Here is a 12,994-nt window from a genome sequence, read left to right as displayed (position 1 = left end):
GCAGTTTGCGCTCAACTAGTGTATGATCAAGAATGTTGGTTCTTCTAAATTCTGCTTCGAACGGTGAACGACATGAGTGCTGATATCCACTATGACACTAGCCCTATTCTATCCTATTTGTATTTGAAATATATTTTGTCAATTAAAATGTGGCCATTTTTTTGTTTCAAAGTCATTAAACATGTGTACAATTGATATTTGGAAAATGTTTTGACTAAATTATTAGAAAATCATGGCTAAAAAGTATATTAATGCTGAGGAAATTTGATGGGTTGGGAATAAAGATGAATGTGGAAATAATACGGAGGAGGAATTTGACAATTTTGATTTCTGTGATCTATTAAAGTTTTATAGCCGAAATGGTTATTGAGACTAGCATAACTGATCACTTCGATTTAAGATCCATAGAAGTGGTTTATGAGTTTGTTCATCATTAATCATTTTGGTCATTTCGTGTAAAATTTTCATTAAATAAGGTTAAATGATAAAAATATTCTTAATTTTTATCAAATCATTTTAGCTGATTGTTTATTAAATTGAGAGTATTTTTGTTATTATATATATATATTTAATAGAATTTTTTTACAGAATGACTCAAAATAATTGATGATGAACAAATTCGGCGACTATTTCTATGGATTTCAAAATCTTATCGAACACCTTACTCGCATCGCGTACTCCCAAACGCCACACTTCTCACATACATCTAGATCAAACAAACAACTCGGTAACCAAGACGGTGATACGACTCTGCGATACTTTGAGTTTTTTTGGTTTGACTAAAATACCCCGATCTCCGAAATTTGCGTGATTCGTAATTGGAGGGTAATTTAGTCATTCGGTACACAGTTGGGCTGGGTTGGGGAGTGTTTCCCACTCGCAGGCGCCAAAGAGCAGAAAGAAATTGGCACGTGATGAAACCCGCGTTTAAGCGGTCCTATTCCCAAACGGTCATATTTTCCTTTCTTTAAATTTCAAAACCCCCATCCCACTCTCTCACTGGATCTCTGGATCGCTCTCTCTCTCTATCTGCTCGCGCTCTCTCACTCTTGCTCAATCGGTCGTGTTGCGTGGTTGCGTTCTCTCTGTGTGCGTCCGAATTTGAAGCCCAATTCAAATTTGTTGCTCTCTCTCTCTGTTTGTTGAAATTGGAAGCTCGATTCAAATTTGGGGACGAATGCATCCTCTTCTCTGAGAAGAAAATCGACGACTTGTTCCCAGTTCCAGGTTCAGTTTTTGCCTTTTCTTCTGTTTTATTTCTCGGTATCTTTAATTTCTGTCTGTCTAGCACTGTAACAAGAAACCCTAATTCCCAAATCCCGTGTTATCAATTCAGTCGCACTCTTAGCTGATCTTCGTTATTAGCCATTGTGTTTGGAAAGTGTTGCTTTTTCTTCTTCCACATTACTGACTTAGGGTTTTGGTTTTCGCAGAAAGCACACCGCTTTCGTCTGTTTGTGTTGTGTTGTGTTTCGTGAAGAAATTTGAGATGGGGGGTCAAGATTTGAGGCCCACTGTCTCTTCTCTCAAGCGTCCGCGTTTCCCTGATTCCGATTCTGATTCCGATTCCGATGATGCCGTTACGGTTTTGGGTGATACGGTCAAGAGGCAGAGGACTCATGATTCGGATGATGGTCTTTTGGCAATGGAGGACTCAATTAGGGAGCTTGATGATCTACTTCATCACGAGGGGTCCTCAAGCAGCACCACCGAAGCATATGATTGCTGGGATGATGATCTGTTAGGATCCTTAATTGACGAGTTTGAGCTTCTGCCTGATTCTGCTGTTGCGGCCTCTGCTGCAGACGAGGCTGCTGTTGTGCCTCGGCTAACTACTCATCTCCGTCATCATCATCACGAGATTGAGGAGGGGCCAAGAACCACGGATGAAAGAGAGTTGGATGAGGAGGAGGACTTGATCACTGAATTCTTTAATCATATTGGAGGAGAGGATGATGAAGACCCAAATCAAGATCATGTACATCAGGCTACTGAACCTGATCACACTACTCTGCTCATCACCATCATCCCGTTCCCTCCTGTTCAAATCATTATTTTGCCAGTTGTGGTTGGAAACATAGGAAGGCCACGGGCCTCGGTTCTCCATGTTCTCTTGATTTGCTTGCTCGGTATCATCATCATCTAGAAGCGGAGCAGGAGGAAAAGGACTTTACACGGAGTATACCCGCCTTGCGTGAATCAAGTTGTCAAGCTATTAGCGTCAGCTCTTGTTTTTATACTGCTAGTAGAGTTCAAGAAATTAGATGAGCACGGTAACCTTTCAGCTTTTTCTTTCCGACTTCCGGTTTAATCATAGTTAGTTTATTAGTTTTCAGTCTTTTTATTTACACGGAAGACGTGACACAGAACCGAGCGCAATGGCGTTCTAGGATTTATATAGCCAACCCCACTTAGTGGGAAAAGGCTTTGTTGTTGTTGTGAATAGAATAGTTTTCAGTCTGTTATTTCTTCTAGCTGGTGGTCTTACTCTGTACTTTTGTCAATCTTGAGGAAATCTGTAGACAATATACATATGAATGTACATGAAGTTCCCAATACTTCTGATTGCACTTACTTTTGTTTTCGTCATTTCTTTTAGCACACTCTGAGTTTTCGTTTCAATTTTCAGACGTTGTCGTGTCGCGAACAGTAGTACTTAGTTTATCACTGTTTGTTTCGACCTCTGCGTTTCGTTTCATGAATAATCAATCTGCTAATGACTGATTCCGGACGTGTTTCTTATGAAATCTTCTCCAACATAGTTTTGAACAGGAAGAACATAAAGGTGTATTAGAGTTGGGAGAAAATCTTGTTACTCCTATGAAAAATGAATATGCAACGCTACGTGAACATCGTGACTATGGCTTATCGTGTCAATCATAGGAAATCATGACTGTGGCTTGGACATGGGAAATTAAAAAAATCATGATTTCCTATGATTTCCCATGTCTAAGTCGTAGTCACAATTTCCTATTGCAAAACATATCCATGTTGATCAATTTCTATGGCATTAGTACATCGTGATTATTGCTTCTCGTGTCAATCATGCAATGCTATGTGAATAAAAATAAGAAATAAATCTTTTTCGTGTCGAGATCGAAACTTTCAATCCAACATTCACCCTTAAATGTTTGGGTTCATTAATCTAATATAAAAATCTAAAAAAATTGACAATAAAGTGCCTGATAACCAAGAGTGTGGATCCTGGAGATCCATAAATCGTGTCCGTTCATTATATATCGTGCGGTTATAAATTATTTTAAATACTTTTATTTAAAATTAAATATGAATAATATATGACAAAAACTGATCGCATGATGTACGATGAACGGACACGATTTGAGGATCCCCAACATCCTCACAAAGAGGATCCTCATTCGATAAGCAAAAGAACTGGACCCAGCAGGATAAAAAATGGGCCAAGAAGTAAAAAAGGGAACATCCAATTCCCAAATCAAACGGTCATATTTTCTTCCATTTAAATTTAAAATCCTCTCTCTCTCTCTCTCTCTCTCTCACTAGATCTTTCTCTCTCGCTCTCTCTGTGCGTTCTCTCTCTCGCTCTCTCTACGCGTTCGAATTTGAACCAGAATTAGAATTCAGTGCTCCAGCAGTCTCCGGTTGAATTGAATTACAGAATACTTGAAATCGATTCCTCTTCAGTTGCTCTTGTTTGGGGACGAAGACGGCGGTTGAGGAGACGTCGACGAGCTGCTTTCCTCGGCGAGCGAGCGAAATCGGCTTCCAGGTTTCCCTTTTTCTTCTCGTTAATTTCTCGCTTATTTTCTCTTCTTTATTTTGTGCCCAAGAAAAATTTAGGGTTTTTGCTGCTGCATTTGTTTTGTTTTGAATTGCATTGAATTGAAATCGCGTTTAAAAATGGAGGTGGGTTATTACGGTATGCCATTGGGTTTTCGGTTTCATCCTACTGATCAAGAATTGGTCAGTTCCTATCTTCGCGATAGAGCCCTCTCCGGAAAGCCCTTGGGCAACCCGTTAGATGGGTTCAATTACTGGACAGACAGTTTGTGGATGAGCGATTCTGTGAATGATCAATAGAGGGACGTAGAGGTGACGGCTGCTGTCTAATTTCCATGGCGTGCATATAGAAGCACAGTTATGATCAGGATATATTTTATTTCCGTTCTTAGTATATATGCTTTGATTTCTTTTGGTTCATTAGTTAATTAAGAAATTTGGTATAGGTGTTTACCTGGGCCTTCTTCTCTGCCGTACTGATCCATTGCCTGCCTTTCATTTTGCCGCACCTCAGGTCTCTACTGCGTTTCCCCCAGTCATGTCTATGTATGAGCTTCTAGGATCGTTTCCAATTTTAATGCACTGAATGCTTTATAATACATTTCTTTTCCACCCAAGTTTCTTACTTTCTTTTTATTTTTATTGACAAAAGGTTTCAAGGTTGATGATTTTAATTACTATACCAAATTTGAAAACCAAATTAATGTTTTCTTTTCCTTTGAATTACTCCCTCTGCATATGTGGCTTGTGAGCGTGTGCATGTTCTGTGTATTGTGCTTGAATTTTGATGGTAACATGGTGTGTTAAGTGTTCTGTGTCAGTTTGTGAACGTGCTGATAGTTTTGTTGACGATAAGGACAATTATCATGTTTCTTGCCACTGTTTTTATGGATTTTTTGTGGAATGTAAGTTTTCTCTCTTTAATTTTTAGTATTCATACCTTAGTCTATATTAGATGTGTCACGTTCTGTATTGGACCAGCAATGCAAGTTTCTCGCTGTTGTCCTCAGTTGTGTTTTTGGACTGTTTTGCTTTTACAGTTCTATTGGTCTTGACATCTTGTCCATAACTGGTTTTCTTTTTACGGTTCTTTGATTTTCTAACTCCGCCTGTGTAAGTTTATCTTACGCTGCGGGTCCCAAGCCCGGACAAAGGAGGAGGGGGAGGGCGTCAGGTAGTCGACAACCGGCACTTCGTTTTCACGTCGATTCCCTATGAGTTCTTTAATTTCTCTGCTCAACAGGATGGTCGTGATTCTAAAAAATTGAAGCACTTTATTCTTTCTTTACAAATTGCATCTCTTTAAGTACGAGGTAGGATGCGGAGCTCACATGCTGTTTCCTGTGTACTCGCAGTTCTTTTGGTGTAGATTTCTTTATCATGCAGGACTAGTTTTTGAAGTTACTGTCTCTTAGGTTTTCAGTTTCAGTAGCTGTTGATGTTTCTGATATTATGTATGTCGCATTTGTGAGAGCATGACAATCCTCACAGCCCATATTTGACTGTCATTTTGATGATTTGAAAGAAATGCCTTCAATTGCATTTCTGATGTGTCTGCTATTATTTCAATTGCAAAGGGTCATCAATTTCCTGGTATTAAGAGAAACACGATGATGGTGAACATTGCACTCATAGGTCGTGATTTTAGATTTCAGATAAGTCTGTCCTTGTCGAATTGAACAAGGCTTCCTTCTATACTTTATACTCTTGTTTCTTATTCTACATTATTGACCTTCAAATTTATGTACGGTCAAGAAGTATATATTGCATGGAGGGCCAATGCACCTACCTTTTTCTGTTCCTCCCTCCGATAGTATATTATCTGTAGGCAAGGTATGCTTGCCTTTTCATGCTTCAAATTGTGGCATATTTGTTGTTTCATGTTCTATATGTATGCCCTTTTTGGTATGAAGTGTATTAAAATTATCTCATTTTGAAGAGTTCTTCAAAGTGTTGATTGTGGTTTTGCAGTTTGTTAGGCGTCTGCCCTGCAGGGTCAGATAGAGAGGTAGTGAGAGAAAACATGATGATGATGATCTTTGAGATTTGATTTGGAGGCCTTGATTGGAGAGTTTGATCTCCTGCCTGATCCTGCTGCTGCTGCTGTGGCCTCTGTTGCAGATGAGATCAAGACAGGGCTAAGAACAACAGATGAATGAGATGATTATGAGGACTTGATTGCAAATATATTTGATCGTATTGGAGGACAGATGATGCGTAGTGAGTACCCTAATCAAGATCATGCACAACAACCTGCTGCACCTGATGACAAATTGGCACCGGGTACAGATTGAAAGTCAGATTGGTTTCTGTCTGATTTTCCCAGCCCACCTTACAAAAGTAGTTGCTGGGGTCATGACTTTCAGTCATCTAATTCTGGTGTGATTTTGCATCAGGACATGCTTCTGAAGCTGAAGATTTGGAAGATCTAACCACTATTGATGAATCGCTTTTCTGGCCGTTTGAGCAGAAAACTGATTGGAATTCAGAAGCAAACTGGAATTACTTTTCCATGTCACCCGGAAGGGCATAAGTATAACAGCTTCTGAAACTCCACTAGATTCAATTCTGTTAGAACACCATGATAGGAACATGGATGTCGAAGAAGGGCAGGGGGTACGACTTGTTTTCAGCTCGGGATCAGCATCATCGAAGATTATGAAATTGAAGCAAAAATACAAGGGTGTCCAGCGGACTTATACTTTTCCTTCAAGGTTGAGCAGGGCAACCAAAAGTTGTGAGAAAATTGTACCTTTAGATACCAAATATTATGCTGTAGAACCCAAAAATGGAAAAGTTCATGTCAGTGAACCAGTTGGTGTGGTTAACAATCGCATAGAAGAAGATATTGCATCAAAAGAAGTTCCAATTGAGATGTTCATGGGCCTTTCTGAGTTTGATGGACATGAGGGAGTTGATTCAGAATTCAACGAAGATGATTTCTCACTGCATGCGTCTCTTTGTTAGTTCGATTGTAGAACGTTTCTCATTGCGCAGGTGAATGAACCACAAAGTGAAAATCTGGATTCTTATAACAGTCTTGGTCAGTCTTTTAACAATCATATGCAGTCGGTTTAAGGCAAAGCGTGGCCTGAAAGTATCACCTGACAATTGAAGTCCAACGCGATAAGGGTCACATCTCATCCAGCTATTTTTGCTCTTTCAGCAACTTCTGCAGAGTCAACTTGTTTGCTGCATTCTCTGTTCTTGTTTATTAGTTTTGCAAGAAATTTTCAGCTCAAAAATCGCTTAAAGCAAGTCAACCAGTAAGCAGATACCATACTGTCTCCCCATGCCTCCAATCCATATGTGCTTTTGGTTTGATGAATCCGTGAAGGACAACGATTAATCTAAAAGAGTTACAATTATAATTCAAAGACTATGAGAACAACTCCTGATGGGATTTGGTTTAACGCACAGAAGCTATAGATTTGCTGTCCTGGTCCGTGTTGGATTGAGGCACAGCAGCCACGCTTGTTTATCATTATGTCGGTGGTTCCAAAGCCACAGGGACCTCCCCCGTGGCCTTGACACCCGAGACTTGCTCACAATACTACGGTGTTATTCCACCACTTCCCCATTTGCTAATTTAACAGATTGTTGTGTCGAAGTGTCTTATATTGTGCTGTAGTGTGAATGTGAAAGCAGTTCTGGCTGTTGCAGATTTAGAGAGGAAAGGCACAAACCTATATTCGACATAGCAGAAAAGTTTAAGAATGCCTGGAAGATCAAATGTACTTCGACGCGCGACGTGGTTCAAAGATGCAAGGTCAGATTGCATCCTGTAGTTCCATATGTGTTTGCTTTCAAAGTAATCCAGGGCGAAAATTATCCATGTAGGTTCAATTTTTTAGGGTAGGTTCAATTTTTTAGGGTAGCTCTTTGAACTAGAGGAAGGACACAAATCCATAATTCAATTTTCTTTTTATTAATTGTGGAGTTATTTTGACACCACCTAGTGGGAAAAGGCTTTGTTGTTGTTGTTGTTGTTGGAGTTATTTTGACACATTATGGATTATCGGTTTAATGCAATTACGATTAAGAAAGTTCATCACACATTAATCCGCATTCGACAAATAATACAGATGAGTAATTACGGTATTGAATATCTATTACATGAGAAATTAGATGGAATTGCCTGTGGTAGGAATACAAAAGGGAAGTTTGAGCTATTCGCCCTTGTCTTCTTTTTTTGTTTTATTTTTTATAGTGCCATTAGCTTGTTGATTGTCAACATACCAAATGGTTTGGGAAGGCAAGGCAGGGTTTGAGCCGAGAGTTTTTGTGCCACAAATAACATCGTGGGTCTGGACGCAGGACGCGTTCGTATACAGGCCAAGGCCATTGTCACCACAAGCACCACTGCCTTTGCAGATTCATTGGTTGGCGGCTCCAACCTTTGGTCTAACAAATCTTTGCAGATTCATTGTCCCTCCTTGATTTTGATGATTCTTGTAGCTGGGACTCTAGCATATCCCCTGGGTGCCTTCCCATCATGACTTCGAGCGCCACCACTCCAAAGCTATATACATCACATTTATCCGTGACTCGAATAGTGTATGCAAGCTCTACACATCAATAAAAACACAATTGGCTACCTTAAAACATATCCCAATAAGCAAAAAGATGAATCATAAATGTACAAATTAAGTTTACATTACCTGGTGCTATGTAGCCAAACGAACCAGCAATATCTGTCCAGTTGGATGAATCAGTACTCAATAACTTGGCTATTTCGAAATCTAAGAGACGAACCTCGAAATCAGACTCAAGCAATACATTGTTGACGGTTATGTCACGATGCACAATTGGTGGAGAGCAATCATGGTGCAAGTAAGAAAGTGCATGAGCAAGTCCTTGCACAATTTTGACTCTAGTAGCCCAACCAAGTTCATTAACACCTTCAACTCCATACAAAGCTTTTCCCAGGCTTCCTCTCTCTAAGTATTCATAAAGAAGGAATATGCAACCCCCCCTTCTTGAACAGAAGCCATAGAGCCTTATGATGTTCCGGTGCCGGATGCTTGTCAAAGTTCGGATTTCATTCTGAAAGCTATGGAGATTAATTGCTGGAATATCATTAGAGTCTGACATGTTAAGCCTTTTAACTGCAACAACTTGGCCTGATTGCAACTCTGCCTTGTAAACCCTTCCAAACCCTCCTGTCCCAATGCAGTACTTGTCATGAAAGTCATCTACAGCCTTCACAACTTCAGCAAACGTAAACTTTACTTCCTCTTGCAATATCATTGACTCCAAACTCTCAAAGTTTTCAGAAGTGTTGACTTTGTTCAAAACGAGACTGGATTTTTTACGGAACATAAGACCAATGACAATTGTAACCATTAATAAACCACAAACAGGTACAAGGACACCAATTAGAACTCTTTTGTTATTCTTTGCGGAATTTCTGTTGGGGCAAGTTGATATACTGTCTAGTCCTTGTACATACCCACACAAGCCAGAGTTTCCAGCAAAAGCATTTGCTGGTGCCCATTGGAAATTGTATGGGATTAGGCCAGTCAAGTTGTTATAAGAAAAATCAAAGTCAGTAAGAGATAACACGTTGACAAATGGTGGGATTTGCCCTGAAAGATGGTTGTGTGACAAATCGAGCAGCTGAAGCTGAGATAAATTGCCTAGATTCTGAGGAATCTCCCCACTGAGTTCATTGGACTGAAGTTGCAAAGAGACCATTTTAGTCCAATTGAAGACCAGAGAAGGAAGGATTTGACCAGTAAATAGATTATTATCCAAACCCAATTCGACAAGGTTGTTCAGATTGGACAAGGACAGAGGCAGTTCCCCGTTGAGTTTATTGGAAGCCAGGTACAAGTGTGTGAGGCTTGTACAAAGACCAAGCTCAGAAGGGATAGAAGAGTTTAAGGAGTTGTATGAAAGATCAAGGTACTGGAGCTCCCTGAGTTGGCCTATAGAGACAGGGATAGAAGAGTTTAAGGAGTTGTATGAAAGATCAAGGTACTGGAGCTCCCTGAGTTGGCCTATAGAGAGAGGGATAGAAGAGTTTAAGGAGTTGTATGAAAGATCAAGGTACTGAAGCTTTCTAAGTTGGCCAATCGAAGTTGGAATTTGGCCAAACAAATTATTTTGAGACAAGTCGAGGAACATCAAGTTCCGGCATTGAGATATAAATTCTGGGAATTCTGAAAGAAATAGATTATCACCTTTCATAGACATAGCAAGGTAGGTCAATGAAGGCATGCCTGCAAATTCTGACCAATCTTGATCAGTATAGTTAAAATTGTTTGATCGAAGGTCCATGTGCCATACCTTTTGGAGATTGCTCAGTTGATAAGGGATGGTACCAGAGAGAAAGTTGTCGCAGAGATTTAGATACTGAAGCTCCGTTACCTGGTCAATCTCAGATGGAATTTGTTGCTCAAAAAAGTTGTTGCCCAAGTCCAAAGATGTGAGCCTGGAGAGATTTCCAATGGCATGCGGTATACGCCCTTCGAAATAGTTGCCACTTAGATTGAAGTGGGTGAGATTTGGAAATAAGGGAAAGGCGAAAAGAGACAGTGTTCCGAAAATGTGCATATTGGAGAGGTCTATTTTGGAGACTGTTCTGGTTTTGGAGCAGGAAATGGCAGTCCAGTTGCAGAGGCTGTTGAGGTTGGTGAGGGACCATGAATTGAGTAGCAAAGGTGGCGATGATGATGAAGAAGAAGAAAAGTCGTCCTTCCATTTGACGAGAGATTCAGCTTGTTGTCTTGGAGATATAGATGTCGTTTTGATCAGTGGGAATGCGGACAGCAGCAGGAGCATATAAAGAAATGTCATGGTTTAGAGTTGCAGTAGGATATGTTTTTTCGCCAGTTTGTATGCGTCAGAAATAAATATGGGAGCTAGTAACAACTTTGGAGGTGCAGAGTTTCTAATCCTTTCTTTACGCTTGGAATTTCTGAAAGGATTTTCTACTCAATCAAGAGCCGTATGGTGCCAGTTTCTAGTCTTCCCGACAAGCGGGAGTTGACGCTTGGAATTTTTGAATATTATTACATAAGGAAGACAAAATAGTAATTTTGTATCTTTTAAGAAAATAATTATCATATTCTTATTTTTTTCTATTTTACCCTCACTTTTGATACACAGTATTTACATAGAAATGGTAAAATGGTAATTATGTATAACATGCCCCGATCCCGATATTCCCCGAATACCAGGATAAACACGTGTTGGCCGACACCTGAGGGTGACAAAAGTCATTTATTGAATGCATGAGGACTAAAATATGAATAAGACTAAAGAAATTTAAATATAATTAATGTGCACAAAAGGAATGCATTCAGAGCATACAACTAACTAGAACACTAAAAGAAATAATATAAAATTGAATGAATAAAAGAATGAGTCCTACACCGAAAGGACTCGAAGGTACCGCTGTGAAAGTGCCTTGATGCCGGGATTGTATGCCTCGATTCTAAGTCCTGAAGGGGGCGCAAAACAAACATGAGTGGACCAAGTTGATATATATATATATATATATATAGTAAAACAGTTATCAACATACTAACCCTCATATTTTATGAAAACACATATAGCATGTGAAATCCCGTTCCTGAATTTCACTATTATATTATACGTATTGGTGTTATTGAAATTTTATATTTTTTGAGAAATTAATTATTTAAAATCCGTAGACCATTCGAGGTCACAAATTATATTATTGAATAGATATCGAGATCACGAACGCATAGGTGAAAACTGTTTGTGAGTCCGGATTATAATGGTATAATTACGGACGTTTGAAGTTGTGATGCAAAAAAAAAAAAAAAAAAAAAAAAAAGAAGAGAAAAAGCCACAGGTGTGGCTTGAGAAAAAAAAAGGGAAGAAGGAAAAAGGAAGAAAGGGTGCATGCTAAGTAGGCTAGGTGTTGATTATGTTATGTGAACTTAAGACTTTTTGGTATTGGATAGTGGGAAGGTAAGCATCATAGAAGCATCCAAAGGGGAGAGCACCCGGCTCTCCCATGGGAAAGGTTGACCATGGGTTGATAAAAATCTAGAGAGCTAGAGTGAATATTATTCTAATGAAAGAACTCTTGGGGTAGGGTGATGCTCTTAGGAAAATTCTAGGAGTGGGTGTATAAGGGATTTGAGATTGGGTTATGTCAATTTAACTCATGACTTGTACTGTTATTCTCATAGTAAATAACAATATCTCTTTGGGGACGTAGACAAGTTTTTGACAAATCTCGTAATTCTCTCGGTGTCTTTATTTCTTATATTTTGAATTGTTCAACTGTGGGTTTGTATTTTGGTGATGTTGTAATCTGAATCTCATTTTCACACTAACGAACAGGCCAAAGCACAACAGTTAACGCATATAATATCCAACATGAACGTCAAGCGTGTGGGTTGAGGCATGTAAACGTATATCACACACGAAGACGGGGTGCAGTCTCTCCTGTGGCAACTCCAAGATTTGATACTACGTACCCGTGTTTCTTCAAGAAATGCCTCCACTGTGGCAACACAAAAGAAGGAATGTTGAAGGCCATGCGAGTGGACCTTTCTAATCCTTGCAAGTGCCTGTAGTAGTATATACTTTCTATTATTGCTCACATTCATGGAAATAATTATGTTTGTACCTTAATTTACAATATTTTCTCATCTACACCTGAACTGAGAATGATCTAAATTGTGATTTTCTATTGCATTTCTTAATTTCAATGGAAGGAGAGAGAAAGAAAATCAGAGAGACTTGGAGTTTAGGTTTAAGGAAAAGCTTTGAGATTTAAGTTTCTCAACAAAAAAAAAAAGAATAAATCCATTATAATATAAACAATTTTTTCTCTAAGTGGTAAGCTTGGTTGTCGGCACTACCTTTTTTTAAAGTTTTGTACAATAAAAAGAATTGAACCCATTATAATTTTGAAAAAAGCAAAAAAAAATTCACCCATGTCCTATCATTCTTTTTTGGGTCAAAATTTTGTGAGATTAACTCTAAAGGAGTAACAGAGAAGGATACAAATTCTGGATTTGTGCTCTACCAGTAAAATAAACCAACAATCGAATGTCATTTAGTTGACCTCATAATTAGCATTTACATGTTTAGCGAGAGTCTTGAAATTTAGAGATGTGGTGAGAATGAACAATGAGAGAATGTTGAATGTATGTGAAAAAATGTGGGGTGTATGTAGAAAGTTTGGGGTGTGAGGGTAGTATAGGAAATTATGTGAAGTGGGAATCGGATCCCCTCCTGAGCATGGGGA

At 39.1% G+C, this 12,994-nt stretch overlaps 2 protein-coding genes, 1 long non-coding RNA gene and 1 pseudogene across 11 annotated transcripts in view; 3 read left to right on the top strand and 1 right to left on the bottom strand.

The window, feature by feature from the left end:
• Positions 1-12,994, top strand: part of LOC126619268 (probable E3 ubiquitin-protein ligase ARI7) — a 45,538-nt gene that overhangs the window by 8,726 nt on the left and 23,818 nt on the right. The gene's annotated exons all lie outside the window — the stretch shown is intronic.
• On the top strand, positions 895-2,558 carry LOC126619275 (uncharacterized). Of its 3 annotated transcripts, none has more exons than XM_050287598.1 (2): positions 895-1,227; positions 1,481-2,558. In XM_050287598.1, the coding sequence occupies exon 2, from the start codon at positions 1,490-1,492 to the stop codon at positions 2,144-2,146; it is 657 nt and encodes a 218-aa protein (XP_050143555.1). In that variant the 5' UTR covers positions 895-1,227; positions 1,481-1,489; the 3' UTR covers positions 2,147-2,558. The 3 variants fall into 3 exon arrangements, with proteins under 3 accessions (XP_050143555.1, XP_050143553.1, XP_050143554.1); XM_050287596.1 differs by having other exon boundaries at positions 1,434-2,558; XM_050287597.1 differs by having other exon boundaries at positions 1,417-2,558.
• Positions 3,887-5,915, top strand: LOC126619281 (uncharacterized). Its single transcript, XR_007622015.1, has 2 exons — positions 3,887-5,072; positions 5,731-5,915. It is a non-coding gene; the product is annotated as an uncharacterized LOC126619281 (long non-coding RNA).
• Positions 7,828-12,994, bottom strand: part of LOC126619267 (MDIS1-interacting receptor like kinase 2-like) — a 43,070-nt pseudogene continuing 37,903 nt past the window's right edge.

This window comes from Malus sylvestris, chromosome 4, assembly GCF_916048215.2.
Source record: "Malus sylvestris chromosome 4, drMalSylv7.2, whole genome shotgun sequence".
Taxonomy (NCBI): Eukaryota; Viridiplantae; Streptophyta; class Magnoliopsida; order Rosales; family Rosaceae; genus Malus; species Malus sylvestris.
Note: the sequence above shows the minus strand (reverse complement) of the source record. Positions and strands in the feature narration are given on the sequence as shown.

Bases quoted from the DNA above. Each gene is read 5' to 3' on its own strand.
- LOC126619275 (XM_050287598.1), top strand. From the start codon at position 1,490: ATGGGGGGTCAAGATTTGAGGCCCACTGTCTCTTCTCTCAAGCGTCCG.